This window comes from Lingula anatina, chromosome 8, assembly GCF_051362555.1.
Source record: "Lingula anatina isolate TDL-2025a chromosome 8, LinAna3.0, whole genome shotgun sequence".
NCBI lineage: Eukaryota > Metazoa > Brachiopoda > Lingulata > Lingulida > Lingulidae > Lingula > Lingula anatina.
The window spans coordinates 20592340-20619489 of NC_141774.1; the positions used below are offsets into that span (position 1 = coordinate 20592340).

At 36.9% G+C, this 27150-nt stretch overlaps 2 protein-coding genes and 2 long non-coding RNA genes across 4 annotated transcripts in view; 3 read left to right on the top strand and 1 right to left on the bottom strand.

Moving 5' to 3' along the window:
• The first annotated feature begins 866 nt into the window (after window positions 1–866).
• On the top strand, window positions 867–2163 carry LOC147760559 (uncharacterized). The gene is made up of 3 exons (XR_015330935.1): window positions 867–1025; window positions 1274–1365; window positions 1763–2163. It is a non-coding gene; the product is annotated as an uncharacterized LOC147760559 (long non-coding RNA).
• An 849-nt stretch (window positions 2164–3012) lies between these two features.
• On the top strand, window positions 3013–4280 carry LOC147760560 (uncharacterized). The gene is made up of 2 exons (XR_015330827.1): window positions 3013–3434; window positions 3775–4280. It is a non-coding gene; the product is annotated as an uncharacterized LOC147760560 (long non-coding RNA).
• Window positions 4281–6463: 2183 nt separating this feature from the next.
• Window positions 6464–27150, bottom strand: part of LOC106166817 (intermembrane lipid transfer protein VPS13B) — a 40840-nt gene continuing 20153 nt past the window's right edge. Inside the window, exons 34-55 of the mRNA XM_087018821.1 lie at window positions 26859–27031; window positions 26026–26192; window positions 25291–25427; window positions 24782–24892; window positions 23877–24052; window positions 23452–23539; window positions 22989–23141; window positions 16985–17230; window positions 16540–16623; window positions 15572–15747; window positions 15168–15326; window positions 14677–14977; window positions 14236–14397; window positions 13502–13639; window positions 12520–12994; window positions 11000–12259; window positions 10418–10594; window positions 9569–9739; window positions 9083–9259; window positions 8594–8696; window positions 8083–8332; window positions 6464–7805 (exon numbers count right to left, since the gene is read on the bottom strand). Of these exons, the coding sequence (XP_086874947.1) occupies window positions 7572–7805; window positions 8083–8332; window positions 8594–8696; window positions 9083–9259; window positions 9569–9739; window positions 10418–10594; window positions 11000–12259; window positions 12520–12994; window positions 13502–13639; window positions 14236–14397; window positions 14677–14977; window positions 15168–15326; window positions 15572–15747; window positions 16540–16623; window positions 16985–17230; window positions 22989–23141; window positions 23452–23539; window positions 23877–24052; window positions 24782–24892; window positions 25291–25427; window positions 26026–26192; window positions 26859–27031 (5118 nt within the window). The 3' untranslated portion in view covers window positions 6464–7571. The remainder of the gene's footprint in view (window positions 7806–8082; window positions 8333–8593; window positions 8697–9082; window positions 9260–9568; window positions 9740–10417; window positions 10595–10999; window positions 12260–12519; window positions 12995–13501; window positions 13640–14235; window positions 14398–14676; window positions 14978–15167; window positions 15327–15571; window positions 15748–16539; window positions 16624–16984; window positions 17231–22988; window positions 23142–23451; window positions 23540–23876; window positions 24053–24781; window positions 24893–25290; window positions 25428–26025; window positions 26193–26858; window positions 27032–27150) is intronic.
• On the top strand, window positions 18530–22995 carry LOC106166828 (uncharacterized). The gene is made up of 3 exons (XM_013545483.2): window positions 18530–18673; window positions 19453–20426; window positions 20920–22995. The coding sequence occupies exons 2-3, from the start codon at window positions 19598–19600 to the stop codon at window positions 22449–22451; spliced, it is 2361 nt and encodes a 786-aa protein (XP_013400937.2). The 5' UTR covers window positions 18530–18673; window positions 19453–19597; the 3' UTR covers window positions 22452–22995.

Sequence of the window (27150 nt, forward strand, 5' to 3'; positions counted from 1 at the left end):
TTACACTTTTCTTTTGGGCAAAGATATTCAAAACAGATAAATTCAAAACTATGCTAAACGCTCGTCTCAGTGTTCAGTTTGTTTATACGTGTACGTGTTGACTTGTTTTGCAAGCTTTTTAAAAGGAAATAAATCCCCTTTGTTTACTTGAAATTCAAATGATGCGGGTTTGTTAGGCGACAGTTCTAATTAACCTTTAGGGAAATATTAGTATTTGTTGGGTGTTTGAAGGAAGTAATCTCGTCTGCAGTTCAAGATCATATGAATATGCTAGCGGTTATGGCAAAATGGAATGCTAAAAAAGGGAGGGAAAAGTTAATCCGTGCATGTAACCAGAATTACAATGCTGATTTACTTTAATAACTATTTATGAGTTACACAAATAGGTAAATAGACTAGACTAATTACAATATAGTATTTCAATGATAATTGAGAAAGCAATTCAAATTACCATTTTATAAAACAAATTATAGCACTTTTTGGTCTGTAGGTTTGTCACGTTCAAAGAAGGAAATAATCTGTTGACATAAAGTTGATTGAAACGCAATTCAGTGACCCTGTAACTAGCCTAGGACACAAAACATCCGCCACTGTCTATGTGGTACCAGGTATAGGAAGTCATATTTCACGTATTAAATACAACAAACGTGGTTCAGTGTCACGTACACAGTTCCAGAGTATCCTCTATCGGTGAATTATTTACTAGCTGCAGTGTGTAGCACGCATGAGTCAGGTGTGACGTCACAGGTACGAAAACACCCGAAGGTAGCCGAGCGAATGTTACTCTGAGAGAATTTGACGTCCGAGGTCGCACGACACCCTCATAAGAGGCGGAACTGCAGCCTGTATTAATTACACCATGGTCTATCCCGTATCTCCAGAATAAGAAAGGTCACCTTGAATTTTAATAATATTCAATCACGTACACAGTGTTTGCTCAAGCGTGTATATAAACGGCCTTGTGTAAAGAGCGCAGGCAATTTCTTTACTGCTACCGTTGCTGTTGCATCGTTGATATTATAAAGGTGAGCTGATTTTGATTTCATTTCACTTGATTTTTTCCTTTTTGAGCATAGTTATTTTATAATTCTGATCAATGACATTAAAGCAGGGAAGCGTTGCTTAATTTTTAAACTAAATTCTTTGCAGTGGCAATTCCTTAGCTAACACGCGCGCTTTACTTTTCATATACTTTTTACTGCTGAAAGTTTTATCATGGTGACCCGGATGAAGTGTCTGCATTACAATTAATTTTTTTCAATATTTGTTTCAGGTATTCCCCCTGGCGCGATGTCGCTCAGAGCCGTAACGTTAGTATTTGCCATTCTGGTGGCTATATTCGTCCTTACTCCGATTGAAGCACAGGTAAGATTTTGCTCTCAAGACATCAGAGCATGTATAAAAGTAGCGTTTTGGTTTGAGCTGCAGCAGATAGACGCGCTTGAGTACAATGTTGTTTTGTTAATCCCCCTGTAACCGTTAATTTAAATTATTCCCATGGTAAGCGTAGGGCCAAATCAGAGAATTCATGAAATCACATCTTCTAACTGCAATTAATTGCTGCCAGATAATGTAGTATCTAAAAAACAGTTTGCATAATCCATAACTGATTTTAAATGCAAACAACTCTGGTTTTTCTTCAACCTCTAATTAATATTAGGCCTTTTACTTTAGATATCCGAAGGGAGGAAGATTCCGATCACTCTATAATAATAATAATAATAATAATAATAATAATATAAGACTACCATTTTGTGTACAGGATGACTGCTATTGGATTTGTCAACCTCAACCTATCGGTGACCCCCTGGTTTGTGACCGCTGCCACTACCAAGTGGGGACATGTGTGTCTTTTGACACCCCGAAATGCTGGGTTACTGGACGTAATTGTTGGAGAAGCAACTGGTACGCCATCAAGTGCTGCCCTCATCACCACTGCTAAGAAAGACAAGTCACCCACTTGTGCGAAATTTCAGTTGAGAATGTCACATAGTGAGACTTTTAATCTATAACGCGTATTACACTAAAAAAAGTTGATAATTGTTTAGCCGGTTACAGCTGCAAATAAAGATGTTAGAAAAGAAAATCAAATGTTCTACAGACGTTTTCAATGAAAATCAACAAATTATGATTCGAAAATAAATGATCCTAATGATAAAAGCATGCCCATATTTCCTGATACATGTATATATCGGCAGTCGTTCAGTTGTTGTTTTTCAAGGTGTTGTTTCGTAATGAATTTCTGAAGAACTGTAGCCGTGATCTGAGTATAGCCATATACATCTAGAATTCTATTCTCTTTATTTCGGTACAAAACAAACTCATAGTTCAAGGTGGAACCAGTTGTACGCGGGTTCGAGTTCTAGAATTTGAAATATGAATTTTTTGCTCAGTTATGTCTAAAAATTAAAAAAATTTGAGGAAACTCGTACGAACGGTTGGTGGGCGGGTCAGCCATGTCACAGTCGGTAGCGTGCATGGATACAAAGAAACATTCAAATTCGTCGTCAACCTTGGTAACGAAAAGCCAAGAGTTCGTGTCCCGGATGATGCACGTCTGTCAGCTACACCAATACCCAGGGAAGTCACGGGAACGACTGAGGGTCCCCGTGGGTCCGGCCAATTTACCTTTTGCATATAAAACATGGAATACTTCTTGGGATTATCAGCAAGAAAAGTTTTTCTTCTTTTTTTTCAAAATTCATCATCGCTGCTGTTGCTTTCACACATTGCAACGTTTTTAATGATTCCATCTTGTTAGGGGCTTGCTAATACTAAAGCCATCCTGGTGTGAACGGTTCTGGATCTCATCCTGTTCGTTATCTACCCACAAGATGCGTTTCCAAACTCTCGTTAACATTCCGTGGCCAGTCACTTTTTTCCATCTTATGCGATTCACTTCTATTAATTAAATCATCGCGTTAGCTGTAGCGAATTGTCATTTTACTCATGCATGTAAATTGTATATGTCAGACGGGGAGGGGCGGGGGGGGGGGCGTCAATTGATAAAAAGTAAGCTAAATACTACATAAAAAAGGGCAATTTTTGCCAAGATATTTTGGTTTAGTTCCATCATGCACCGACCTTTGACCTAGACAGGAACAGCGTCGGTTAGCGTAATAAATAAATAAATAAATAAATAAATAAATAAATAAATAAAATAATAATTTAGCACATGTAAAATTCGAGCTTGGTTTACGCACGTACACTGTAGTTTGCACAATGCAGATTTATGGTGGATGTTGAATAATTCACGTTTCACGAAGGCAAAGAGTGTCATGCATAAAACCTCAAAGGCCACACTGTTCTTGGCGTTGAATAGAAGTAGACGTGCTCAGTTTATATCTACGATAGAGAACTTCTCCTGCTTCAGTATGGGATATCAGATAAAGCTGCTGATGTTGCTGTTTTTGCTAGCAGGAATAAGTGAAAGGGTGAGGCGTTGTTTAAAATATACCTAAGTTTTCTCAATTCTCCTCTGCTTCTTTTTGTTATTCTTCTCTTCTTCACTCCTCCCGTCTTTCTCTTGGTCTTTCTCCTCTCCCTCTCTCTGTTCTCCCATCTCCTCTCATCTTTAAGTCATGCCATCGTTTTCTTTCTCAAGAAATTAAATATTGGAAAAAGGCACTTGGGTGTTTAAGACGCTCTAAGGTACAGCTAATATAAACGCACACACACATGCACACGCTCAATTTCTCACATCAACCTGTACATAATCCTGTGAACATTCCTTCGCCTTATTGAGTTATTCGCCCGTAATTGTTTACGTGTCAGGCGGTAGCTCCTCCCTATTGTTTCTGGATGTGCCAGAGCCAAGCAGAACTGGGTCAACCACTGGAGTGCCCCGCCCTGACGCGCGTGCAAGTTGGCATGTGCCTGTCACCTAACTCATCATGTGACGTCATAGGAGAGAACTGTGTCAATGGAAACATATTTCTTGCCATCAAATGTTGCCCATAGTGACACTTGAGGGTGAGACGAGATGACAACTTAATTGACAACAGGAAAAAATACAATGATATAACATAAGGAAAAATCTTTGCTATAACGTGGACCTGATGGCTAAAATTTCAACAACAATATAAAGAAGAGAATGAAATTTGTTGGAAGCCATACCTGGAAAAATTACACAATAGAACTTTTGGACATATTTCAACCTATGTTCCTCTTCACAGAGATCTGACTATACATACTTTACATTTAATATAGAATGTATTTTTTTTTTCAATTCATTCACGGCTTGGTATTGAAATCAATAAGAAAATATTTTCCGTCTGTTATTGAAATGATTTATTGTTTTTACTTTCAAAATATTTCTTCATGTGGTTATATGTCTTGAAACGGGACAATACAAGTGTGCAAGCTGTTTTATCACAGCTAACGACAGTAATTCTCAAACCAAAGAAATTGGCATTTAGGGAAAAAAGTCATTATGTCAATATGATTGAAGTTTTGAATATATTAAATAAATTCCACATGCCCAATTCACAACTAAATTATTTCATTGCCTCTGTTACTACAGGCCATATTTTGGCAACGTACATTTTTGTACACTGGTCCTGTGCACAGAAAATCTGCCACATTTCACGCATTTCACATTGATCAATTTGAAGCAAGGTGACAAAATGAATAGGCGGATCAATATAATAAAAATGCAAATATTTGTTTGAATAAACCCTGGAACCCTTTATTTCACTTAGCTAAATCAAACGTATACATTACATGTGCGACAAGAATGGTAGTCCTAAAAATGAAATCCGCGTTTCAATATAGTAAGTAAAGGTTAGGGTTAGCCAGAAGTATCGGGGTCAGTAATATGGGATGAATGTCATCTGCACAAAGTAAAGGGGAACGCTCTCCTCCTCCTGGCGTTAATTAGAGTGTAGAAAAAACTGGTGATTAGAGCAAGTACATTGGAAACTTGAGGTGGTGTGTCAGTTTGTTAATCTGCAGACAGGAAGAGTCCCCGCGGAGCTGAATCTAACTAAGATTAGATCATCTAGACCGGTAGTTTTATTGGGAATGAACCCTTATAGTATTCAAACACGTAAATGTTGCGTTTATTTCACAAATAAACAGCCATTCGTTAGGAGCGTAGGTATTATATCACAACCGCCGTCGATGTCGTTGCTTTTGCATAATTGAAGCGTGCAATATGAGTCTCAGCCACACCGTGAATCATCTTTTTTAAACAGTTTGTTAAAGATATTCCTCTTGGCGCAATGCCTCTCAAAGACGTAATATGCAATGCTGGTGGCGACATTAATATATGGTTTCGGTCCCAGTGCGAATGCCAGTGAGGTTAAGATTTTGGTGAAAACACCAGCATTGCGAAATCTCATTAGAGAATCCTTGAGATCTCATCTTTATGTCAAAATCTTCTGTCAGGTAACCTTTTTTCTATAGCACTATTAACATGATGAAAAATTTAATGTATGTCCGTCCACAAATATACACTACGCCTTTGACTTAAAATAGTCGCTGGAAAAGGAATATCATGAATTAATAATAACCTGGATGCTACTGGATTGGTCTACCTGATAAAGCCTTTGGCAGTTAGGCCTTTTTAAAAATATATCTTACTTTTTCTTTTTCTCTCTACTTTCTTATTATTCTCCCCTTCTTAACACTTCTCTTAGTCTTTCTCCTCTTCCTCTGTTCCTCCGTCTTATCCTTATGACACTTCACCATTTTCTTTCTCAATTAATTAGATATCAAGGGTGGGCTTTTGCTGTTTAAGGGTGCATTCCCAGAGATTTAGATCGATCCAGAGATATAGATTTAGATCAACCTAACTCCCTTTGGGTTCACGCTAAATTGCATTCAGCCAAGCGGGCACCATAGTTGATTACCCCTTTACAGCTTTTAATAGGCGGGACAGACGCTTAAGCCGGCTAAGCTGACGGTAATCTAGTGAGACTCCCCACAGGGAAAGATCGATCTAAAATCTATGGGAATGGCGTCTAAGAAGTTCTAAGGTACTGCTAACATAAACGCACGTCACATGCCAACATCATCTTGTATAAAATCCTGTGATCATTCATTCATTCAACTTATCATAGGGATAAAAGCGTCAGTATAGCAATAATTCTTTAAGAAAAAAAAATTAATTGTCAAAAAGATAGCAGTAGTGTTTTAATACCACCGTCAAGGAGGTTATGTCTTGCTTGTTTGTCTGTCTGTCTGTCATCAACATAACTCAAAAAGTTATGGACCGATTTTGATGATATTCTCAGGAACTGTCAGAAGTGGGCCAATGAACAGATGATTAGTTTTTGGTGGTGATCTGGATCAGTAATCAATCAATAATCAATAATACAAAATATCGAAAATTTAAGGGTGAAATGGAATTGGATGGAGACTTCGCTGCCTTGGCGGAGGTCTGCGCTCTCTGAGTGCTTTTTTAGTTTTTAAAATATTTTTCTTGTCCTAGTAGGTTTATGTGTATTGAAAAGAAACAATACAGAAGTGATATCCATTTTATTATGAGATGTAAAGTTCTCCATCAGCCAAAACTACCAAACCAAATAATTTGCATTTGAACAAAGATTTTCACCAATATGATAAAAAGTTTAAACAAAACATCAAATTGCTTCTGTTTTGGCTTATTTTGACCACATAATACATCATCAACAAGAACAAGAACAACAAAATAACCAACAAACTCAACAAAATTTATAAAGTAAAATACTATTTGTAAGAGAATCATAGTAGAACACTTCAGTATTCTGTGCCAGAATCCTTTTAGTTCACTGGTCCTTTGCAACTCAAGGGTCTAAAGTATATGTTACATGAAGCATTTCAAATTGGAATATTTTAAATTTACTGTTTTCCACTATTAATTTAAAACACAACAAAACAACCAATGCACTTAAAATATTGTAGCCCAATATCCTACAACCCACCAAAATATTTACCACAAAAACACCCACTATAAAGCTATGATTAACTTAACCCATGTGGTACATGTAAGTTGCACTTACAGTGCATTCAGAACAGTGGACTAACAGATCTGCGGATCAAATATGGTGACCCGCTAAAAAACTTGCCGCTTAATTCCAGATATGACATTAAATAAACTCCACGCTGAGATTACGCAACAAGCATTCATATGTTGGCCATATTTGGTCTGTAGATCTGTTAGGATGCTGTTCTGAGTGAGCTCTAAGATTACAAATAAGCAACAGGCAATAATACTGATGTGTTATATATTTCAGAAGATTCATTTTGAATGAATGTGCTTACTGTTACACAGTCGACATAATTTTTTTAATCTTTTACAAAAAATCATAATAATAATTTTAAAAAATTAATTAATTAAATCAAATAAAAATAAAATATAAATAATAAAATAAACAAAATTTGAAATGCAGTTATTTGCAATATTCACTGTTAGCTGCACACCTTACTAAGCATCCAAAATACACTGTGCTACTGTTATTTTTTTGTCAATTGACCAAATTCTTGTTTATTTATACAAGAATTCTTGTTTATGGACTGAACTGTCATTTAAAGCTTTTACATATCATTTGCTAATGAAAACAAAAATTCCGATGCTATTTTTAACCAAGTTATAACTGAAACCCCTTTCCTAATAATTTGTCCTTTGCTAGCTGAAACAGTCCCACAAACAGTTCTGTTAGTTTGGGATCAGCTTGAAAGCGATGCTGTATTAATTTTTTTGGTGATGGATTGGAGACCTCCGACTGATTGTCGCTAACGCTTACAGAATCTCGATGCTGTGTCTGGGATGGGTAGCCATGAATGAACTCTGCAATCCTGTCTTGGGTGGTATGTGTTGCCTCCTGGTGTCAAAAATAAAAAAAATCAGATTCAGAGAGTTGCTCATGCAAGAATATCCCTCTGATAAAGGGTGGAAATGTGATGCCACAAACTTAAGTTAAAGTTATAAAGTTTATTTAGAAGCCTTATAATATTTTACAACAAACAAAAAAAAAATGATAAAAATAAAAAAAATCAGTCTCACCTGCCTCAAATTAATTTAAAAAACACAGTATATTTAGAAACATTTTATGTTTTTACAAAAAAAAAAAAAAAAAAACAAAAAAAACTCCAACTCACCTCCTCAACATTGCCCCCATCTAGATCCTGCACATTAAGATAAAGCATCCATGGGTTCCTACTCGACTGTCTCACTGAGATCTCTGAGACTGCAAACGCCTGCTGCTGGAGGTCTTCTTCTACGCTCATGATGAACAGGATCTCAGAGGTCAGGAGGAGGGTGATAGGAGCGCCATCTATGGACGAGATATGCTGAGTGGCAGGCAGCTCCATGACTAGCTCCACACTTGGGAGTGTGTTAAGAAGCTTGCTGTAAATTTTAAGAAAAGGAAAGTCACCACCAGATTTTCATCTGAAATTTTTCAACAACAGTAATGCTTTTTTCCCCTACCCATAATTGTAAGGCCTTTTACTCAAGACATCACTGCTGTCTTGATTTCCTGTAGCACATTAAAATGTATTGTGGTTATTTGGTAAATATCTATTTTCTTCACCACCATTTTAGAAATCTAAATCTTTCATAAAAATATTATATAATTAAATAAATTTAAAAAAAACTTTAAGAACACACCTGACAAATTTGAGATAAGCATTTGGCCAATCCTCCGCCAGCCTCACAGTGGGAGAGTACCTTGGCTCTGGAAGACGACTTAATCCTGTACCCTGGAGCAACCCTGGAGATGAAAAATATTACTTCTAACTCAACTATCTGAATATAACTGTCAGATTATGAGAATCATCAAAGATATCCCATAGTCTTGTGACTAGCATGGAATTAAATCAGATTAAGGGGGAGTTTGGTGCTGTTAAAACTAACGCAATTTTACTATATTGTAACTACATGTATTGTGTTATCACAGCTTAAAGAAAATGGTAATTCGTAAGATGAAATATTGCTAAATCCATCCTCAAGACACCAAAATAAGTGAGTAAAATGCTTAAAATTACTGTCCACTAGAGGAAGCACATTAAAAAGAAAATCATTTTCACATCTGTTTACAGTTGTATATGATCTTAATGAACAGGCATCACTGGGCAAAAGAGCATAACTTGGGCTCACCTTGACCTGTTTGTGACACAAACTCTGCAGCGCCACCTATGGGTTTGGTGACAATTCCCATCAGCCCCTTCCCAACCCCTGACACAATGCCTGTAGCTTTCTGTGCAGGTGAGGTTGGAGTCTGGGTTATAGTGGTCAGACTCTGGATGGGTTGGTCTGCTATACCTGCTATGGCACCTGATGGGCAAAGATAATAATAATAATAATAATAATAATAATAATAATAATAATAATAAAGCAAAGCACAAATTCCTTAAAACTACTTATTGTTAACTACATGACCCTGTCAAAGGTGGCAGCTCTGTCTGCTAAGTGGTTCTCTTACACCATATCCAGGCTATTAAGCAGTCAATATTTCAAAACCTTATACCACTTATGAAATTCCACAGTATAATTATGCTCAATTTAAAAAGGTTCTCTGTTTCTTAAAATCATACTTTATGTAATTAGCAATGACCATATATAAATATCTTATACAGAGCTCACCAAGTAGACTCAGCCCAAATCCAGTGAACCCCTGTTTTAGTCCAGAGGACACCCCTACTGGATGATGTCGTCTGCTGTGTTCCTGTCTCTCAGAATGGTCAGTGTCCAGCGAAAGACGGTCCATGTTCCTGGATACACTGGATGCAAAACTGGTGATAGATGAGAGAGTGCCTGAGAGAAAAGGAAAACCAAGGATAACAATGAACTGAAAAAAATTTGTGTTTTTTGATTTAAACTTTTTTTCATAAGGCACTGTCTTGAAAGAAAATAAACCACATAGGTTCACATTATTGATAAACTGAAGCTCAATTCTGTTTGTCTGCAACAATGGTAAAATACTTTGATATACTGATGATTCGTACATAAAATACAATAGAAAAAGTATATTTAATCTTACAGTGACAACAGCTTCAATTGCATAAAATCAAAATGGCAAAAAAAAAAAGAAATACCTCTCAGTAAAGACTTATTTCACAAGTAGTAAAAAATAGCTTATGTTGTAAAATCACAACAAAACAAATACTGAAACACATGTACACAAACACAGAAATCCAATGCTCACAAGCACACATGGGCACAAGCACACCTTCACACTCACCCCCCCACACACACGCACACAATCAAAACAGTCTATCTCAATGACAAATATTTCATCCACACTCACCTGCCGTGACATTAGCCAACAGTGACCCCATGCCCTGTGTCACCCCCCAACAAACACTCACCTGCTGTGACATTAGCCAACAGTGACCCCATGCCCTGTGTCACCTCTCCAACAAACACTCACCTGCTGTGACATTAGCCAACAGTGACCCCATGCCCTGTGTCACCTCTCCAACAAACACTCACCTGCTGTGACATTAGCCAACAGTGACCCCATGCCCTGTGTCACCCCTCCAACAAATGCCCCCGGTCCTCTTGAGAGTCCAGCATACGGCATTCTGAAGAGGTCGGCTACTCCTGTCCCGATACTTCTGACCAGTCCAGTAGGGTTGCCTAGCAACTCTAGTGAACCGACCACCCACCCTGGAAGAAAATGTTTCATGTAAAATAACCTCAATCTTTTTATTTTCTTCTATGCAGCTGATATACAGTGTGGTGCACTAGTATATACTCACTTAATTAATTTTAATTTTTTACTAATCAATTTTAAAAAAGACAAAGAATGAAAATATATATATAGATATTTTCTTAACTTCATAAATTCAAATGCCAGCAAAATATGTTAAGAAAACAAAAGTAAATGAATCATACTTATTACCTTTTAATGACTCAGTTCAATTCCATACCTAGATATTATGTTAACTGAATAAATCTTAAAATAAACAAGTTAGGAAGAAAAAAATAAAACAATTCAAACCAAACCCAGCATAAGAATTCAATCATCTAGAAGCATAAAACCAGAACCCAAAGTACCTATTTCAAAAATACCTGCTCTAAAGAGGGCGCCAGTGGCATAATGCATGGCTAGGGTCCTGATCAAAGTGCGGCTGGTTGTATGAAGGTTGTCAACATCAAAGTGTCCAAAATTCAAAGGGGTGTTGTCTGATGAAAGGAACAGCTTTAGAGAGGCATGGACACTAAGCTGCAAGCTCATTGGTTGGATTGACAGAAGCCGTAATCTAATTGGTTGACTGATGCACATAGCTTCGGCCAACACAGACCTGGGAATCAGATGTTTTGTTGGAAGATTTTTCTTCGAAAGTGGTACTGGAATGAAAGTGTCAATTTTCTTGAGCATGTCATAAACAAAGGTGTCCTCGATATACAGAGACATTGGTTTCATGGCAACATTGACTTTTTCCACCATCAAGCTGCCATCTTGTTGATACAGTGTCAAATCCACCATGACTAAGCAGTTTGGTTTCATATATGTCAACTTTTCAACTGTCAGTAGTTGTTCAAACTCAACACCAAGATGGCAGCCTTTGAAAGATGCCTGCTTCTGCAACACAACAGGAAAATGGTAGTTTCCAGTGTTGTACATCTGGTTATCAACCTGCAGGTTCCCAACGCAGACTGCAAATGTCCTCTCACCACTAGGTGGCACTTGTGTCACCCCTATAGGATAGTACGCGATGAAGATGTCGTCTGCTGTGATTCGCAACACTTCAGTGCTCTTTCTGGGATTTGTGACATCATCGGAAAGAATGCAGCAGACCAGTTTACACATAACAGCTGTTTCAATATGCAATCCCGGAGAATCTCTGTCTTCATTAGTAGCAACCTCTCCAGCATTGGTCTTGCCTTCTTCTGTGACATCCACTGGAACCAGATGAAAGGATTCAGAACTGGCACGTTTCTCCTCTTTTCCTGTCTCCATAATGACTGTGGTTGTCTGCTGTGTTATCCTGCTACGTATTTCTTTAGCTGAGACTTCTGCCCTGCTTACTGTGTTCACAAACACCTGGACAGTATGACCTTTGTGTTCAACATGAACTTTAACATCCTTAGACGCTGGTATATGCACAAAACTTTCCCGTGTTGACTCCAAATCAATACCCTGGCTCCACAACATTGTATTTTGTGCCCCTGATTCCACCGCCAGATGGAGCTTCAGGTGCTTCCCTTTGTTCTGGCCAATGGCTGGAAAGCTTGCAGAGATTTCTGGGAAGGTATAGTGGACTCTTCCATGAGGAGGGGCCAAAGGTAGTTCCTGGAATTGTTCCTGCTCTTCATGGACAGTGACCCCTACACCCAAGAAGGTAAGTAAATAAGTACTTAATATATGATCATTAATATGTGCATTACTGTAAATAATTACTGAATTATGGAAAAAACAGAAAAAGTCCCACATTAATCTCGAAAAAAGAGCAAACTTTTCATTGGCCTTGTAATAAAAATTTTGAATGCCTTAAAACTATTGCAGCAGAATGGACATTTATTTTTCCAAGAAGCAATAAGTGTGATGATTTATGCAAAAAAGCATCTTAAAAAATTAAAACCAGTACCTTTCATTTCGGGAGTCAGGCAACCCTGCCCAAAGTACAATACAGTATCTGTGTTATTATGCAACAATATAGATGGCGCCGGGTCATCCTGTATCACAATATATGTCACTCCTTTCTTCACATGATGTGTAACCACACATGCACAACTCTGCCAAGCACCTTCAGAATAGAATGGGAACGTGCAGGTTGACCTTGACCCAGATTCTGGTAACCTTGACCCAGATTCTCCAACCTTCACCCTCAGGGGGACACTCCACATGAATCTGTGTGTGTCTGTCTTAAAGGGACTTGACTCCTGTTCTACACTGCTGATTTCTTCACAATGAAGTTTGAAAAGAAGATATTTGGCATGATCTTTGGCTTGAGTGTCAGGGTCCAGTCTGGTCCAAGGAGAGAGTGGACGTAGTCCTGGTTGACCGCTGCTTGACCTTGACACGGACACAGCTTTGGAATGGTCCAGAGATAATGAAGTGTACTGGAATGATCAAATATTCATTATGCAAACTGGGGAGGCACTTAGATTTATACAACAAAATAGTATTCAAAAAGAGCAGATACATTATTTAAACACGACACTGAACACAACCTGAGAAATACAAGAAAATCAATATGCATGTCTATAATTAGACTTATAATATTCAAAATAAGTAGGTCTATTATGTAACATGTTATTTTGAATAGAATATTATTATAAAATGTGTTACTGTTAGAATACCACCTGAGAACTGAGAAAATCAATATGTATATCTGGCTATATATAATGTCTCAAACTTTCCAATTCCATTCCACTGAATCTCCGATGGACAACGTGATTACCAGACAAACTTCATCTTAAAACTAAATGATATTCTGGAAGATTTGAGACTGTGATTGCAAAGAAATGCCAGTTTGTCAGACTAGAAATGTGCAGACTATTTTTAATATTCATAATAATTTAAACTTTAATTTTTACAGAATGTAGCATCCCTGCTGCTACACTTACTTTGTTCTGTCCAAAAGGCACCTCAGCACATAAGACCATAAGGTCAAGCTGTGACTGGTTGACCAGTTGGTACGTCTCCTGTATGGTCAGTACTCTCATGTGGTGGTGGACATCTGATGTCAGGGTCAAGTAGTGGACCTGGAGACATAAGTACTCGTATGTATTAAGGTATGTCAAGAATGTAATAGTATGGTAATACATTATGGGGTATGTACTGGTATGTGGTTATATGATTTAATGAACTTTTTGCCTATCTCTTGCTCCTTTCTCTCTCTTCTTCCTGACTTCATCCACCTTTGTCCCCTTATTGCACAAGCTCTCTCTCTTTCTCTCTCTCTGATCATGCATGCACATTAAAAACAAGTCCTCTCCATGCAAATCACGTACTTGGTTATATGATTTAATGAATTTTCTGCCTCTCTCTCTCTTTCTCCTCTCTCTCTCTTTCAACATCATCTTCCTTTCTCCTGTTTTGTAATAACAAGCTCTCTCTCTCTCTCTCTCTCTGTCTGTGTGATCAAACACATTAAAAACAAGTCCTCTTCATGCAAATCAAACAGTAGCTTTTTATGACCAGTAAATGAAAAATATGATTAGATCACATTTTTATAAGCCACACCCTCTTCACTGTTCAGTATAACCAAATGATAACCTAAACACAGCTTATGCAGTGACTGGCATATCAGGCACACCTCTTTAATGAACATATCCTCTGTAACACAATGCTACCCTACCTGATCATCCACAATGATGGACACATTGGTCACACCCCCTTTGTAGACCACGCCCTCCACTCTTGGAAGATAACCTCGATCTTCTTCTGCTTCATCTGATAGCACCAGGATGTTTGAGCTATAGATGGCGCTGTTCTGTGTAACTCCAAGACGGAATCCACCCTGAAGTTCCAGGCAGCATTATTTAATTTTTACAATTTTCAGTATATTCATAATTCAAAATTTACATATTGCCATGCACAATTCCATAGCACTGTCCAATTAAAATTTTCTTTCTACATATAGTAAAGAATAAAATTCTAAATATAATAATACAAAGGAATTAAAATTTAAATCTAAAAGGTAAAAATAAACAAACACATAAAAAGAGATATGTCAAATCATACCAGATTTGAAAAACTTGGTTACTAAGGATGTAAACGACTTGGTACATGAACTCACTTCTAGTGGTGGTGGGGCCATCATCTCCCCACTCCTTATCACCCACACCTTCTCACTAGAACTGTCCACTATGGCCACGCTCATCCCAGCCCTGTTGACCACTAGTGACCAGGGGGTAATGTCCAACAACAGGGTATTGCATCCCGGCCATCTCTGACTAAGGTGGACCTGGAGGTCTATATTAGGGTGTGGCTGGCTCAGGTCACCCCCCAGGGTGGGGGTAAGGGTAGGGGTGGTTGCCTGAGGGGTAGGGGTGGGATGGGAGTACGGCTCTGACTGTCTGGAGTCTGGAATGTTGGGACTGAAAAATGTGGTAAATTCAAAGTGATAAATTTTCATAAGAAAAATAACTCTTAAAAATATAAATGAATAATAAAAAACCCATACAACTGTAACTGTTATATGTAAATACTTTAGCAGACAACATTATTTTTCAGTCTAGTCTTTTCTCTCTCCATTATGTGGTTTTAGGTGATTTTTTCAAAAAATACCTGAAATCTTTGTCAGTGTATGGCCAGTGTGTATTACTCTCCGTATCCCAGCTATAGCACTCTTTCTCTATGTCCAATGTGTCCACTGACTGATGAGTGACCTGGTCCGTCATCCCTGCAGACAGCGACAATGGAGGACTGGACGGCTTCATGCAATCTCTGAGATTAAATGGTATAGCATAAGAAATGTTTAAATAATGCAGTTTGTCAATTTGAAGCATAGGTAAAATATTAAGTATTTGAAGATGGATACAAAATATGCTTGTCCAAAGCAAGAACATGTATGTGCTCAAAATGTGCAAGCTAATAAATAAATAAATTAATTAATAAAGCACTGAATGTTTAAAGAGACTCTAATTCTGTACCCTTTAACATATCTGAATTAAAAACTCATGTCCACAAACCCTTGTTGAAACGTCAACATGTGCGTCACGTCCCCACCCACACACTGCAGCTGCTGCTCTACACCATGTCCTGGTAGTAGCAACTGTTGCATGCTCTTCATGCGCGGCGTATCCACATTCACAATCAGCTGTGATGGCAGGTGTGCTCTTAACACAAACAAAGGTGTGAAAAGTACCTGAGGGGGGAGAAAAAATGTCCAGTTAAGTGATACTTTGTCTAAACTGGCAACAAGAAAGGAGAGGGAATAGCATCAGCATTTTACAGATAAAGAGGAGAAAATTTACTTTTGTCAACAGTTTTTGATATGGTATACTGATATACCTGTGTCACATAAATTTAACATACATGTGAAAGGTGTTATGTAGAATTCTCATGTATGTGGACAAATAGACAAACAGAAAACACTTACCACAGTCTGTGTGACATCACCATAAGATTTTACACTGCACCAGACATGTAGAAAACACTTACCACAGTCTGTGTGACATCTCCATAAGATTTTACACTGCACCAGACATGTAGAAAACACTTACCACAGTCTGTGTGACATCACCATAAGATTTTACACTGCACCAGACATGTAGAAAACACTTACCACAGTCTGTGTGACATCTCCATAAGATTTTACACTGCACCAGACATGTAGAAAACACTTACCACAGTCTGTGTGACATCTCCATAAGATTTTACACTGCACCAGACATGTAGAAAACACTTACCACAGTCTGTGTGACATCTCCATAAGATTTTACACTGCACCAGACATGTAGAAAACACTTACCACAGTCTGTGTGACATCACCATAAGATTTTACACTGCACCAGACATGTAGAAAACACTTACCACAGTCTGTGTGACATCACCATAAGATTTTACACTGCACCAGACATGTAGAAAACACTTACCACAGTCTGTGTGACATCACCATAAGATTTTACACTGCACCAGACATGTAGAAAACACTTACCACAGTCTGTGTGACATCACCATAAGATTTTACCAGGACACTGCACCAGACATGTAGAGAACCATTTTTATCTGATGTTGACAGCTACAACAAGAAACAATTTTGAAGTGCATAAAAATGTTGAAAACTATTTTTTTTCTTGACTACTAAGTACACATAAAAATGGTAAAAAATTAATACTGATATCTTTTATATTCCATCATGTTCACGAAACGTAACTAAATGATAATGAATATTAAATTCATTTGTTCATTTCAAAATGGTGTGGAAGGCAAAAACAAGGAATGGATGGAATCAGAAAAAAAATGGAAACAGTAGATGATGGAGGAAAGGAAATTCCAAGAAAACAAAATACAAGGAAGGATATACCAAGAGCCTACTTTTGAACCTAACATTAAAATACTTTAATTCATCCATTATTATTCAAACATGAAACCAAGACTACCTTCACCATCTTGTTTTCCTTCATCCCTTCTCCCGTCACTTCAATATCAGTAGACCAAGCCATCTTAGGTCCCATCAGTCTGACCTTGACCCCTGTGATCTCTGACCTCTCCATAACGAGGCTGGGGAGGGTCTGCTTAGCTCCAAGGATGTGTGGTGTCTCCTTGGTCAGTTGTTGCTGAAGGACCTTCACCTCAAGATGCTGGGTCAGTCTGTTGGCTATGACCAACTGGCCACTGATTATAACCTGTTTTATTTTAAAGAGATAACAACTGTTAGTAAGATATCCATATTTCACAATAAATACATTGTAAAAAGTTCATAGAAATATAATTAATTCCATTTTACCACCAAAAACAGTGGTTAATGCAATTATTCTGGAATTTGTGCTTGCCATCACATTATGTGACCTCCATAGATGGCTACTAGTACACTCTGAAATAATCTCTTAAGAGAATATAACAGAAAACCAGACTTTTTAGAAAAGGGTCTAACTTTGAATGTGGGAATGGATTCACTAACCATCAGTAAGTATGGGGAAATTGTCCTTTACCCCAGGAAATTCATTTTTTAGCCAAAATGAACAATTGTTATCCATTTAATATACATATATATTAACTAAAATGAAAAGTTATATAACACTATATAAAATATGGATAATTTATATAACTTTATATAAAATATGGATAATTAACTGACAGCAACCTGTGTCTGAAACATTTATTAGCTTCCCATTAATCATAACCTGTTCAATCAATTAAAACAGAATGTGTGTGACACTTAACTAACAGCATGTCAGTGGTGTGAATGATTGTGGTGAATAAAAATCACAATAGAGGAAGGGCTTAATATGATACAGAATGTATAAAGAGAGTAATTTGAACTTGTTTTGATGTTTTTGAACTGATATCCAATATCAGCACCCATATAATTTGCTTCAGAACAAAATTTTCATTAAGCTTCATTTTTCTGCTGGAGACACTTCATGCCTTTATTAAATACCATTTCTTAATTATTTGCTGTTAAAACAGTGTAAAGCTTAATCTGTCACATACAGTTACAAGTACAATCATAATAAATTGCTGTGCTAAAGAAATAGAATTTGCTTCACTTTTATTAGACATTTTTAAAACAGAACTCAAAACATATCTATTAAAAAAGTTATGAATTTTTATAAGTGATTTGATGAAGTAACATTAATTCTACAATTCATTAAAATCAATTTACTTGTAATCAATTCCAATTTTGCTTTTCTTTGATCTCCCTATACATTAAGATTTTTGTTCACAATGCATTGTAAGATCTACTAAACAAATAGGATAGAAAATTAATCAAATAAATAAATTAAACAAGTAAACAAATAAATGAATAAATATAAGCCAGAAATTTAACGTAAAAGCCTTTAATATTTCCTCTACAGTTTAACTACATTCAACCATTGTGTCAGAAGGGATCTACTATACTTCAGTGATAAGGCTGCAATGTCATAGATCTATTTATAGCCTGGGCAATTCCACTGTCTACACACATCCTTTATATTGTGCTTGTTACAAAGTGCAGCTATACACAGACGAAATATATATATATGAGCTTGTTTGAGTTTGCTTGAGGAAGCGAAATGTTGTAAAGCATAAAAAGATTGAGGGAATTTCTTACATGAAGTCAAGAGAGCACCTGAAGACATTTACAAGTAAGTAAATGCAATCAATCAATCAAAGTCTCTGTTATAGGGCTATTTGACTTCTGTGAAAAGTCAGACAAATTTGAAATAATAGCCACTCTTTTACAGTGATCCCCAAAAATAGGTCCATGAAGAAAGAAAAACAATGTTACCCACATATGATGGGGGAAAAATCTAAAGCCTGAATATAATGTAAAACTAATAAAGCCCACCATTTGTAACATTGCAGCTTGATATATACTATATGCACTTAATGTTGCACATGTGGACAAAGCGGCCAAATAAAAATAAAAGGTGAAGGCATTCATTGAAACCCCAAATTCTTCAGAACAGAATAAATACAAGTATCTGTTAGCTTTTTTTGTATATCTTAAATTCAACTTGTCTTTTTGGATCTGACCTCCAATCATAAATTTTTTCCACATTTATGCCTAAGCTAGGTCATGGGAGTAGATAGTGTACTTCCTAGTTAGATAAACTGTCATCATGAGACCATTACATTTTTATGGGTTGAACACATACACTATTTGTAAAACGCACTTTCACTTTGTCGTGTTTATTTTGTGTCTGTTCAGATATCTGATTTTATTAATACAGTCAGCTAATAAATAATATAGATTCTCTATGAAAGGGGGGGGGCAGGTTACGAAAAACACTTAACACATCATTTAAGCATTATAATATAATTGTACCAAACACCAGCATTCCATTTTCAAATTTTATGTCACATTAAACATGTGTATCTGGCTAATTTAGAGCAATTGAATCAAAACTCACTTTGTTTTCAGATCTTGTGACTGATCAAAATTCTAAACCCTGTGAACATCACCGATGTCAGAGCTTGAACAAAAGCTGATTTGATTGGCTGTGAACATTAAATGCAGTTGTCGGACACTTTTTCTGTGTAGTTTTCATACATAACTGATAATCAGTATGAGCCAGTACTACCCTAAACTGTGTGGGTTGGTTATAGACCATGGGGCACAGGCTCTGAGGAATTATATACAAAACAACATTGTTGATGTGTGGATACAGCAACAGCAGGGTCAGCAGCAGCAGCAACAACAACAACCATCTTCAAATCAGCCATCTCAAGTGCTACTTCAGCAGCAACAGAATTTACAGCAATTTCTCCAGGCAAAGAAATACATCTTAGATCAGCTGTACAAAAACAAAAAGTTGCTCAAGAAACATCAGTACGACCTTCTGTTTCCACGGCAGCAAAACCAACAACAGCAGCAGCAGCAACAACAAAAAAAACAACAGCAACAACAATCCAATCCCAACATTGCAGAGTTTGACATCACTCTCCTCTTTTTTCTAATCCGTCAACTCCACCCCAACCCTCCCTTCCAGCCTAACAGCAAGGAATGGGATGTCCCTGCTATGGCTAAAGGAAAACCTAGTCTTACCGCCGACCTGGAGGCAGCCATACACATCAAAATGTACAGAAACAAATTTGCCCATCCAAAATCAACTGACATGACACAAAAAGACTTTGAGGCATCATGGGCAGAGATATGCCAGCATATCATACAGCTGGGGGTGCCACAGTGTGACCTTGATGCCTTGAAGGTCAAATCCCTTGACCCAGCTTTGGAGAGATCATTCGTGGAAAGAATCATAACCCAAGAGAAAGAGGATGCAGAAATAAAAGCAATCCTGTCACAGATTTTGGAGCTTCTCAAACCAAATCCCTTCGCTTTACCACCACCATTACAAACCACAGAGCGAACTATCAACCAGGCAGCAGAACTGACAGGTAGGTTGAACAATGTGTGAAAACTATTTGTTGTCATAGCAGCCCATGATAAGCACCACATGAGTTACACCAAACAAGCTGATGACACTGTAGATCATTGAGACCTTATAAACAAGTTGTTTTTAAAAAACCATCATATTAAAGTAACTTATTGTAAACAACAGCTAAAATAAAAAAATGAACTTTTTTTCACAATATTCTGTCTATCAGGTAAGTTTCCTTCATTAGGGAATAAAGAAACATAAGATTGTAAAAAAGTAATTATGATTTACTTCTGCTGTTGTTTAGAATTAACTGATAACAGCGACTGATATTGACTAGATTGTAATGGTTACTTTAACTCAAGTATTATATCATTGTATCTTCCTAAAGTGAGAGGGTAAAAATTTCATTACATTCTAGCCTCTTATCTCAAATCCCAATTTTGAAATTATAATGTTTTTCAAGTTTCTTGTACACTCAGGTTAACAGCATAGTGTCATTTTTATTTCAGAGGCTCAACTGCATCAACTCCAACTAAAACTGGCTTCCCTGTATCAGAAACGCTACAGTCGTATTCCAGTGATCCCTTTTGATCCAAAAGAAACCATGGATATTGAACAAATTTATATTGAGTTAAGACTCCTGAAAGATGCCAACTCTACTTTGGGACATTTTTTCAAACCAAATATTGTTCCACTGAATTCTTACTTGGATTTGTTTGAAATAGAAAATGGAAAATCTCCTCGGCGAATTGTTGTGCGCGGTGAACCAGGAAGTGGCAAGACAACCCTCTCTATGAGAATTGTGACCCACTGGGCAAACAGAATTCTGTATCTTTATAAAAATGAACAATCTCAATGTCAGTCCAAGGAAAATGAAACCTTTAAAGACAAACTACTCAATATCTTCAAACCTTCAAAAGATACACCACCAAGTTTGCAGATGACATCACTTGACCAGTTCCTGCTCATTCTTCCAATTTACTTAAGAAATGTCCGGGAAAATATGACTTTCCCTGAGATTTTAGATGAGAACATATTCCAAGAGGCTGACTTGGCACCCACGGGAATCACATTGCAGGACATATGGCAATTTATTAACTCTAACCCTCAGAGTGTGCTGTTGGTGTTAGATGGTTACGATGAACTGAAAAGTGGCTCAAATGCTGACCTTGAAGGTATCATACAGGACAGTAAAATGAGAGACATGACCATCATCACTACCACTCGCAACTGGAAGGCTGAGTATCTTGCTGATAAAACAAAGACTGATGTTCATGCTGAAATTGCTCCAATGAGCAGAAAGCATGTGCAAGAACTAACATGTAAATACTTTTCTATTCTAGCAACTGCAATTGAATTCAAACATGGGTGCTGGAGAAAACAGACATTTACAAAGGATATAAATGAGTATGCATCATTAATAGCTGCATGCAAATTTCTCAACTTCCTTGAAGCAAACTCCATGGCTGAGAAGATCACACCACTAACTTTGTTATACACTTGCCTTCTGTGGCAAAATGGTGAAGAAATCCATGTACCAACAACCAAAGCTAAACTCATTTCTGCAGTGCGTGAATATAGTTTGTTGCGTTACTGTGAAGCCCAACCTGATCCAAGCAAAGCAAAGGAAGAGGTGAAAAAAGAGATCCTCCCAAAACTTCAAAAGATGTTTTTTGACAGTGTTCTTGAAGACAAGTTTGTTTTCAGCACTGAAGAGATTGATGATGAAAGACTCTTCAGTGCAGGTCTGATAACTCAAGAAGTACGAGTTAAACCAATTTTACCTACTTTATCATCTGGTGAAGAAGAGGGGCAGTGGGGGAGATACAAATGTAAATATTATGAACCTGTTTATCTAAGAACAGCAGTTGAAAGTCATGCAGCAGACTACTTTGTGCAAAGAGCTCTACAAAATAGCCAAGACCCTCATGTTCAGAAATTCTTAAGGTACATCAAATCTGATGAAGGAAAACTGCGCTTGGGGAAAGTAACTGAATTTATTTTGGAACAGGCACCAAGCCTTTCTGAGCTATTTGAATGAGAGTATGAAATTAATTTTAATTGTAACAGTGGCAGAAATCCCTTTCCACTTTTCTACAGTGCAACAAACATGATAAATGTAGGGAAAACTAAATTAAGTTCTTTAAAACATCTATTACTGGATGGGCAATTTAGTTCAATTGACAACACTGCAGCATCTCTGCAGTGACTTCAGCCAGTCAACAGAGAGGAATTATTCTGACTTATTATGTAACGAGCACCTGGAGTCACTGTTTTGTACCATTTTTGATAAAATACCATGATTCATTTAGACTACCATGTCTCCCTGGCATTTCAGAAGGGAAACCCCATATCAAGTGCTTAAATCTGAGGGGTTTTATCATTTTAAGGTATGAATTAAGAAATATATGGAGCTCTAAGGGCATTCAGACATAAAAATGACCTTGGCCCATTAAAAATGTGTATATATTATATCTTTAAGTGTTTTACCTTAACAACCCCTAAATCATCACTGAAAATACTGAAGGTAATTTGATAAACCAAATGATGACCAAATAGCAAGTAATAAACAACCAACCTGTCTCTGAAGCCCAGATATGACCTTGACCTTGATGAGGAAGGTGACCTTGTGACCTTTGTGGTCAATGGTCCTGATGACGGTGCCAGGTTTCTCAATTTCAAAAGGATCACACCACTTCATGTTTTTACCCTCCAGACACACCTGGAGAACCTGGAATTTAATGAGGAAAAATAATTGAAGTTAAATCTCAGATCACAATTTTGACTTTGGCTGAGGTCTCCTCTTGGCTAGGTTCCCACCCAAAGCTGGGATAATTGACCTTTGCCTTTGGTGTCAGTCAATTATCCCTGCTTAGGGTTGGACCTAGCCATGAGGTGACCAAAACACTTTGTGATATGATTATTAAGTTTTATGATCAGAACTCTGAGAGCATAACATGGCTAATAAAAATCTCTGCTGGAATCTTACAGCCTTATCTTTTTTATTTCAATTACAAAATCCTTTTTTAAGAAACCACTACCTGTTGTTTCTTGTGGCTTCTCCAACTGTATGCATGCATTTCTCTGCTCTGTAGAGAAATATTTTCATCAGAACCAACTTGGCCAAACCTAAAATTGCCAAGAAAAAAAAAGGCATTCATCAAGTCATCCATATTCAAAGTGTTCGCTCAGTATGGAGACGAAAGTGGCAATTTATTGCCACAACTTCTTACAAATCTTGGCCACCTTTTCTGAACTTTCACCTTATGTCCACTGTCAGAAATCCGTGTCAAAACTTCAAGGAAATATGTGTAGATATGAGGACATTTTGCATTTTTCTCAAAGATGTAATAATTGAAAAAAAAAAAAAAAAAAAGAAACAACATGAAGTAGAAATATTGTTGGTTCACGAACAAAGAGTTGTTTTTTTGTTGTAGTTGTAATTATACAAAATGGCTGGAAATACCTGATAGTGCTTAAGGTATCGTTACATATCATGTAATAATTCACTATCACTTTCTCGGCTTGGGCAGTCTGCTGCAACTGTGCCCAGGTCTGAACCATGACTCCCAGGGTGTGAACTGTGCTCTGTCCTATGTGTAAATACACAGGGTCAATCTTCACATCACATTCTAAAGTGGACTGAAATAGTTAGAAAAGACACATATTTAGTTGTGACTCCCAGGGTGTGAACTGTGCTCTGTCCTATGTGTAAATACACAGGGTCTATTTTCACATCACATTCTAAAGTGGACTGAAATAGTTAGAAAAGACACATATTTAGTTGTGACTCCCAGGGTGTGAACTGTACTCTGTCCTATGTGTAAATAGATAGGGTCTATCTTCACATCACATTCTAAGGTGGACTGAAATAGTTAGAAAAGACACATATTTAGCCGTGACTCCCAGGGTGTGAACTGTACTCTGTCCTATGTGTAAATACACAGGGTCTATTTTCACATCACATTCTTAAGTGGACTGAAATAGTTAGAAAAGACACATATTTAGTTGTGACTCCCAGGGTGTGAACTGTACTCTGTCCTATGTGTAAATACACAGGGTCTATTTTCACATCACATTCTTAAGTGGACTGAAATAGTTAGAAAAGACACATATTTAGCCATGATTCCCAGGGTGTTTTTATTGACCCAGTTATATATTTCTTAAAGACAATGCAAACAAATTTTGTGCAGTTGCAGAATAAAATTTTAAGTACCACGACAATTCTGTTATAACATTTATCAAAAGTTTACAAAGTTAAATCTCCAGGGAAAAATTTACTGATCATGATAATTTCATGTAAACTTGCCCTAGAGCAATGAAACTTTTGGTTTATGTAAATGGCTCAGCTCTCATATCTAGTTTTCTCACCTCTGTCCCCAGGGTATATTGTAAGCTAGCACTAGCAGCCACAGGATCCACTAAGGTTTGGGTCGTCAGATTTCTGTATTCCACAATATCACACTGACCAATGCCAGTCACCTGTAATTATGACACAATTATTATATTCCACCCTGAATTCTGAGGAGTGCTGGAATACTTATATATTTTTCAGAAATAACAGAGTTATTTAATTTGAATAGCATGTTAAACTCAGGGTGGTTGTGTAGCACTGGCAGAATTTCCCATTGACAAATGCTTGGTACTTGGCAGAAAAAAACATAACGGTAATTGTTCAGACAATATCATAATCATACTTTTAAGTTTGCCATTCTTTCATATAACATTCCAAATAAGAACTTTTCAATAAAAAATCAGCCATATGTAAAATTATATCTAAAAAGTTGTTTCAATTTTTTCGGTTTACATTAATCAAAACCGGTCTTCAAAACAACTGAGTACTTCTATCCTTTAACTGCCCTTGTGACCATAACTCTCACCTGTCCAGTGGTCTGTAGAGTTTCATCCATCCATATGGACATGTCAAAGCTTGGGTCATCTACTGTAATGGTCAAGACATCTTGGTCCGAGGGGCTACAATTGTCCAGGTAAAATGGACACAGCTTGCTGGGAGTTGCTGGGGGTGAGAAAAAAAAAAAAAAAAAAAAACAATCTATATTTTTATATCCGTATGGGATAAAATAAGGTAATTTAATCCAATAATGACAATATATTTTCCAAAATGGTTGAAGTGGTTTTTCATGCTAACATTGTTAATTCTATCCAAATACTATTTTTCTATGCTAAAAAAATGTGTTATTTTTAACTTATTTTTGATACAGATCAAAAGGTTGATTTTTCGTCATTTGTCCCTCTTGGGTCAAAACATTGTAAGTAGTTCCCATAGCTTTGCCAATTTCATTATCAATTTTGCTAAACTTTTTGATTTTCTTAATATTATCCATCTCTGTACCTAAAACTAAATTACCTCCTTTGTCCTGATATTAGTAGTAGATCCCATAATTTTGCCATTCCATTATCATTTTTGTTAAAATATTTGATTTTTTAAAAATATTATCCATATCTGTGACTAAAATAAAAGCACATTTGCCAAGATGTTAGTAGTTCCCATAGCTTTGCCAATTTCATAATTAGCATTATTAAAATTTTTAATTTTCTTAATATTATCCATCTCTTTGACTAAAGAGAATAGTTAGTACATGGAGGGACCCTACCTTTGCCAAGATGTTGGAAGTGGTTACTCATTCTCATCACCAGTAGCGAGGCAGTACACTGAAATCTCACAGCTGGGACCAGTGCTGGTAAAATACAGGAGTCCACCCTCATAGAGGCTGCTAGTGTCATTGGTGACACAACTGGGTCAGGGCTCTCAGACTGGGATCTGTTTCAGGAATAGTATCTATTGATTATTTACATATATAATAAATATAAGTTTTATTTTCAAAATTTTCGGTTATAAAATTCCTCCAAAGTATAACCTCAAACATTTTGCTAAAATCAATTTTTTGCTTCTAGCTGTAGCTGACAGTACTCTTAAGTATAAAGTACCCCATGAGCTTTGCTGAAATCAAGATTTTCTAATTCTAATTCTGAAATTACGCTCAAGTCCAACCCCTTGCCTTTTGCTAAAATCATTCATTTTGTCTAGAAAACTAGTTCTGATACTTAACTCATCTTTAACTCTTTTAACACCATAGAATAAATATCTTGAACTACCATCAGGAATGCCTTCTATATAATGGTAATGCTACATAAAACTTTAACTCAGACCCTATCTTCAAGTCAAAAATAAGTGAAACTGCTCAGACCATACGGTTTTTCATCAGCATCAAGTATGAACACATCCCTAATCCATGAACCACTTGTCTTAGTTTCATTCTTTGTTTTACTGAGAAAAATTACGCAGAAAATACACAAACAAACACACATCACAGCATCTTGTAGTTGAAAAAAAAACCCTAACCACATGCAGGCTCTCATATAATCACATTAAATATTAATAAATTAATAAATTAGTTAACAAATACATCAGTTAAGTTGTGTTAACCTTTCCTCCCTGTCTCCATGATAGATAAGTACTCTCCACACTTGAGCTACTGTGGGCTTGTCTTGTAAACCTGGCAGCTCCACCTGGCAGTCGTTTCCCTCTGTGATTTGGAACTGTTGGTAGTCAATGTAGTTTTTGTTCAGTATGCACCAGTACTGCAGAACACAGTCAACCTAGAAATATTACATTAGAATATATGAAATTTATTGCTACTATGATTTTTACACCAAGTAATGCTTGTTCAATGTAAAACTTTCTACAACTTATCCATCTCTCTTTTCACTTGTGGTAA

Coding starts and splice junctions, on each gene's coding strand:
- LOC106166828 (XM_013545483.2), top strand. CDS start 19,598: ATGAGCCAGTACTACCCTAAACTGTGTGGGTTGGTTATAGACCATGGG. Junction 20,427..20,919: donor CCAGGCAGCAGAACTGACAG/GTAGGTTGAACA, acceptor TTTTTATTTCAG/AGGCTCAACTGCATCAACTC.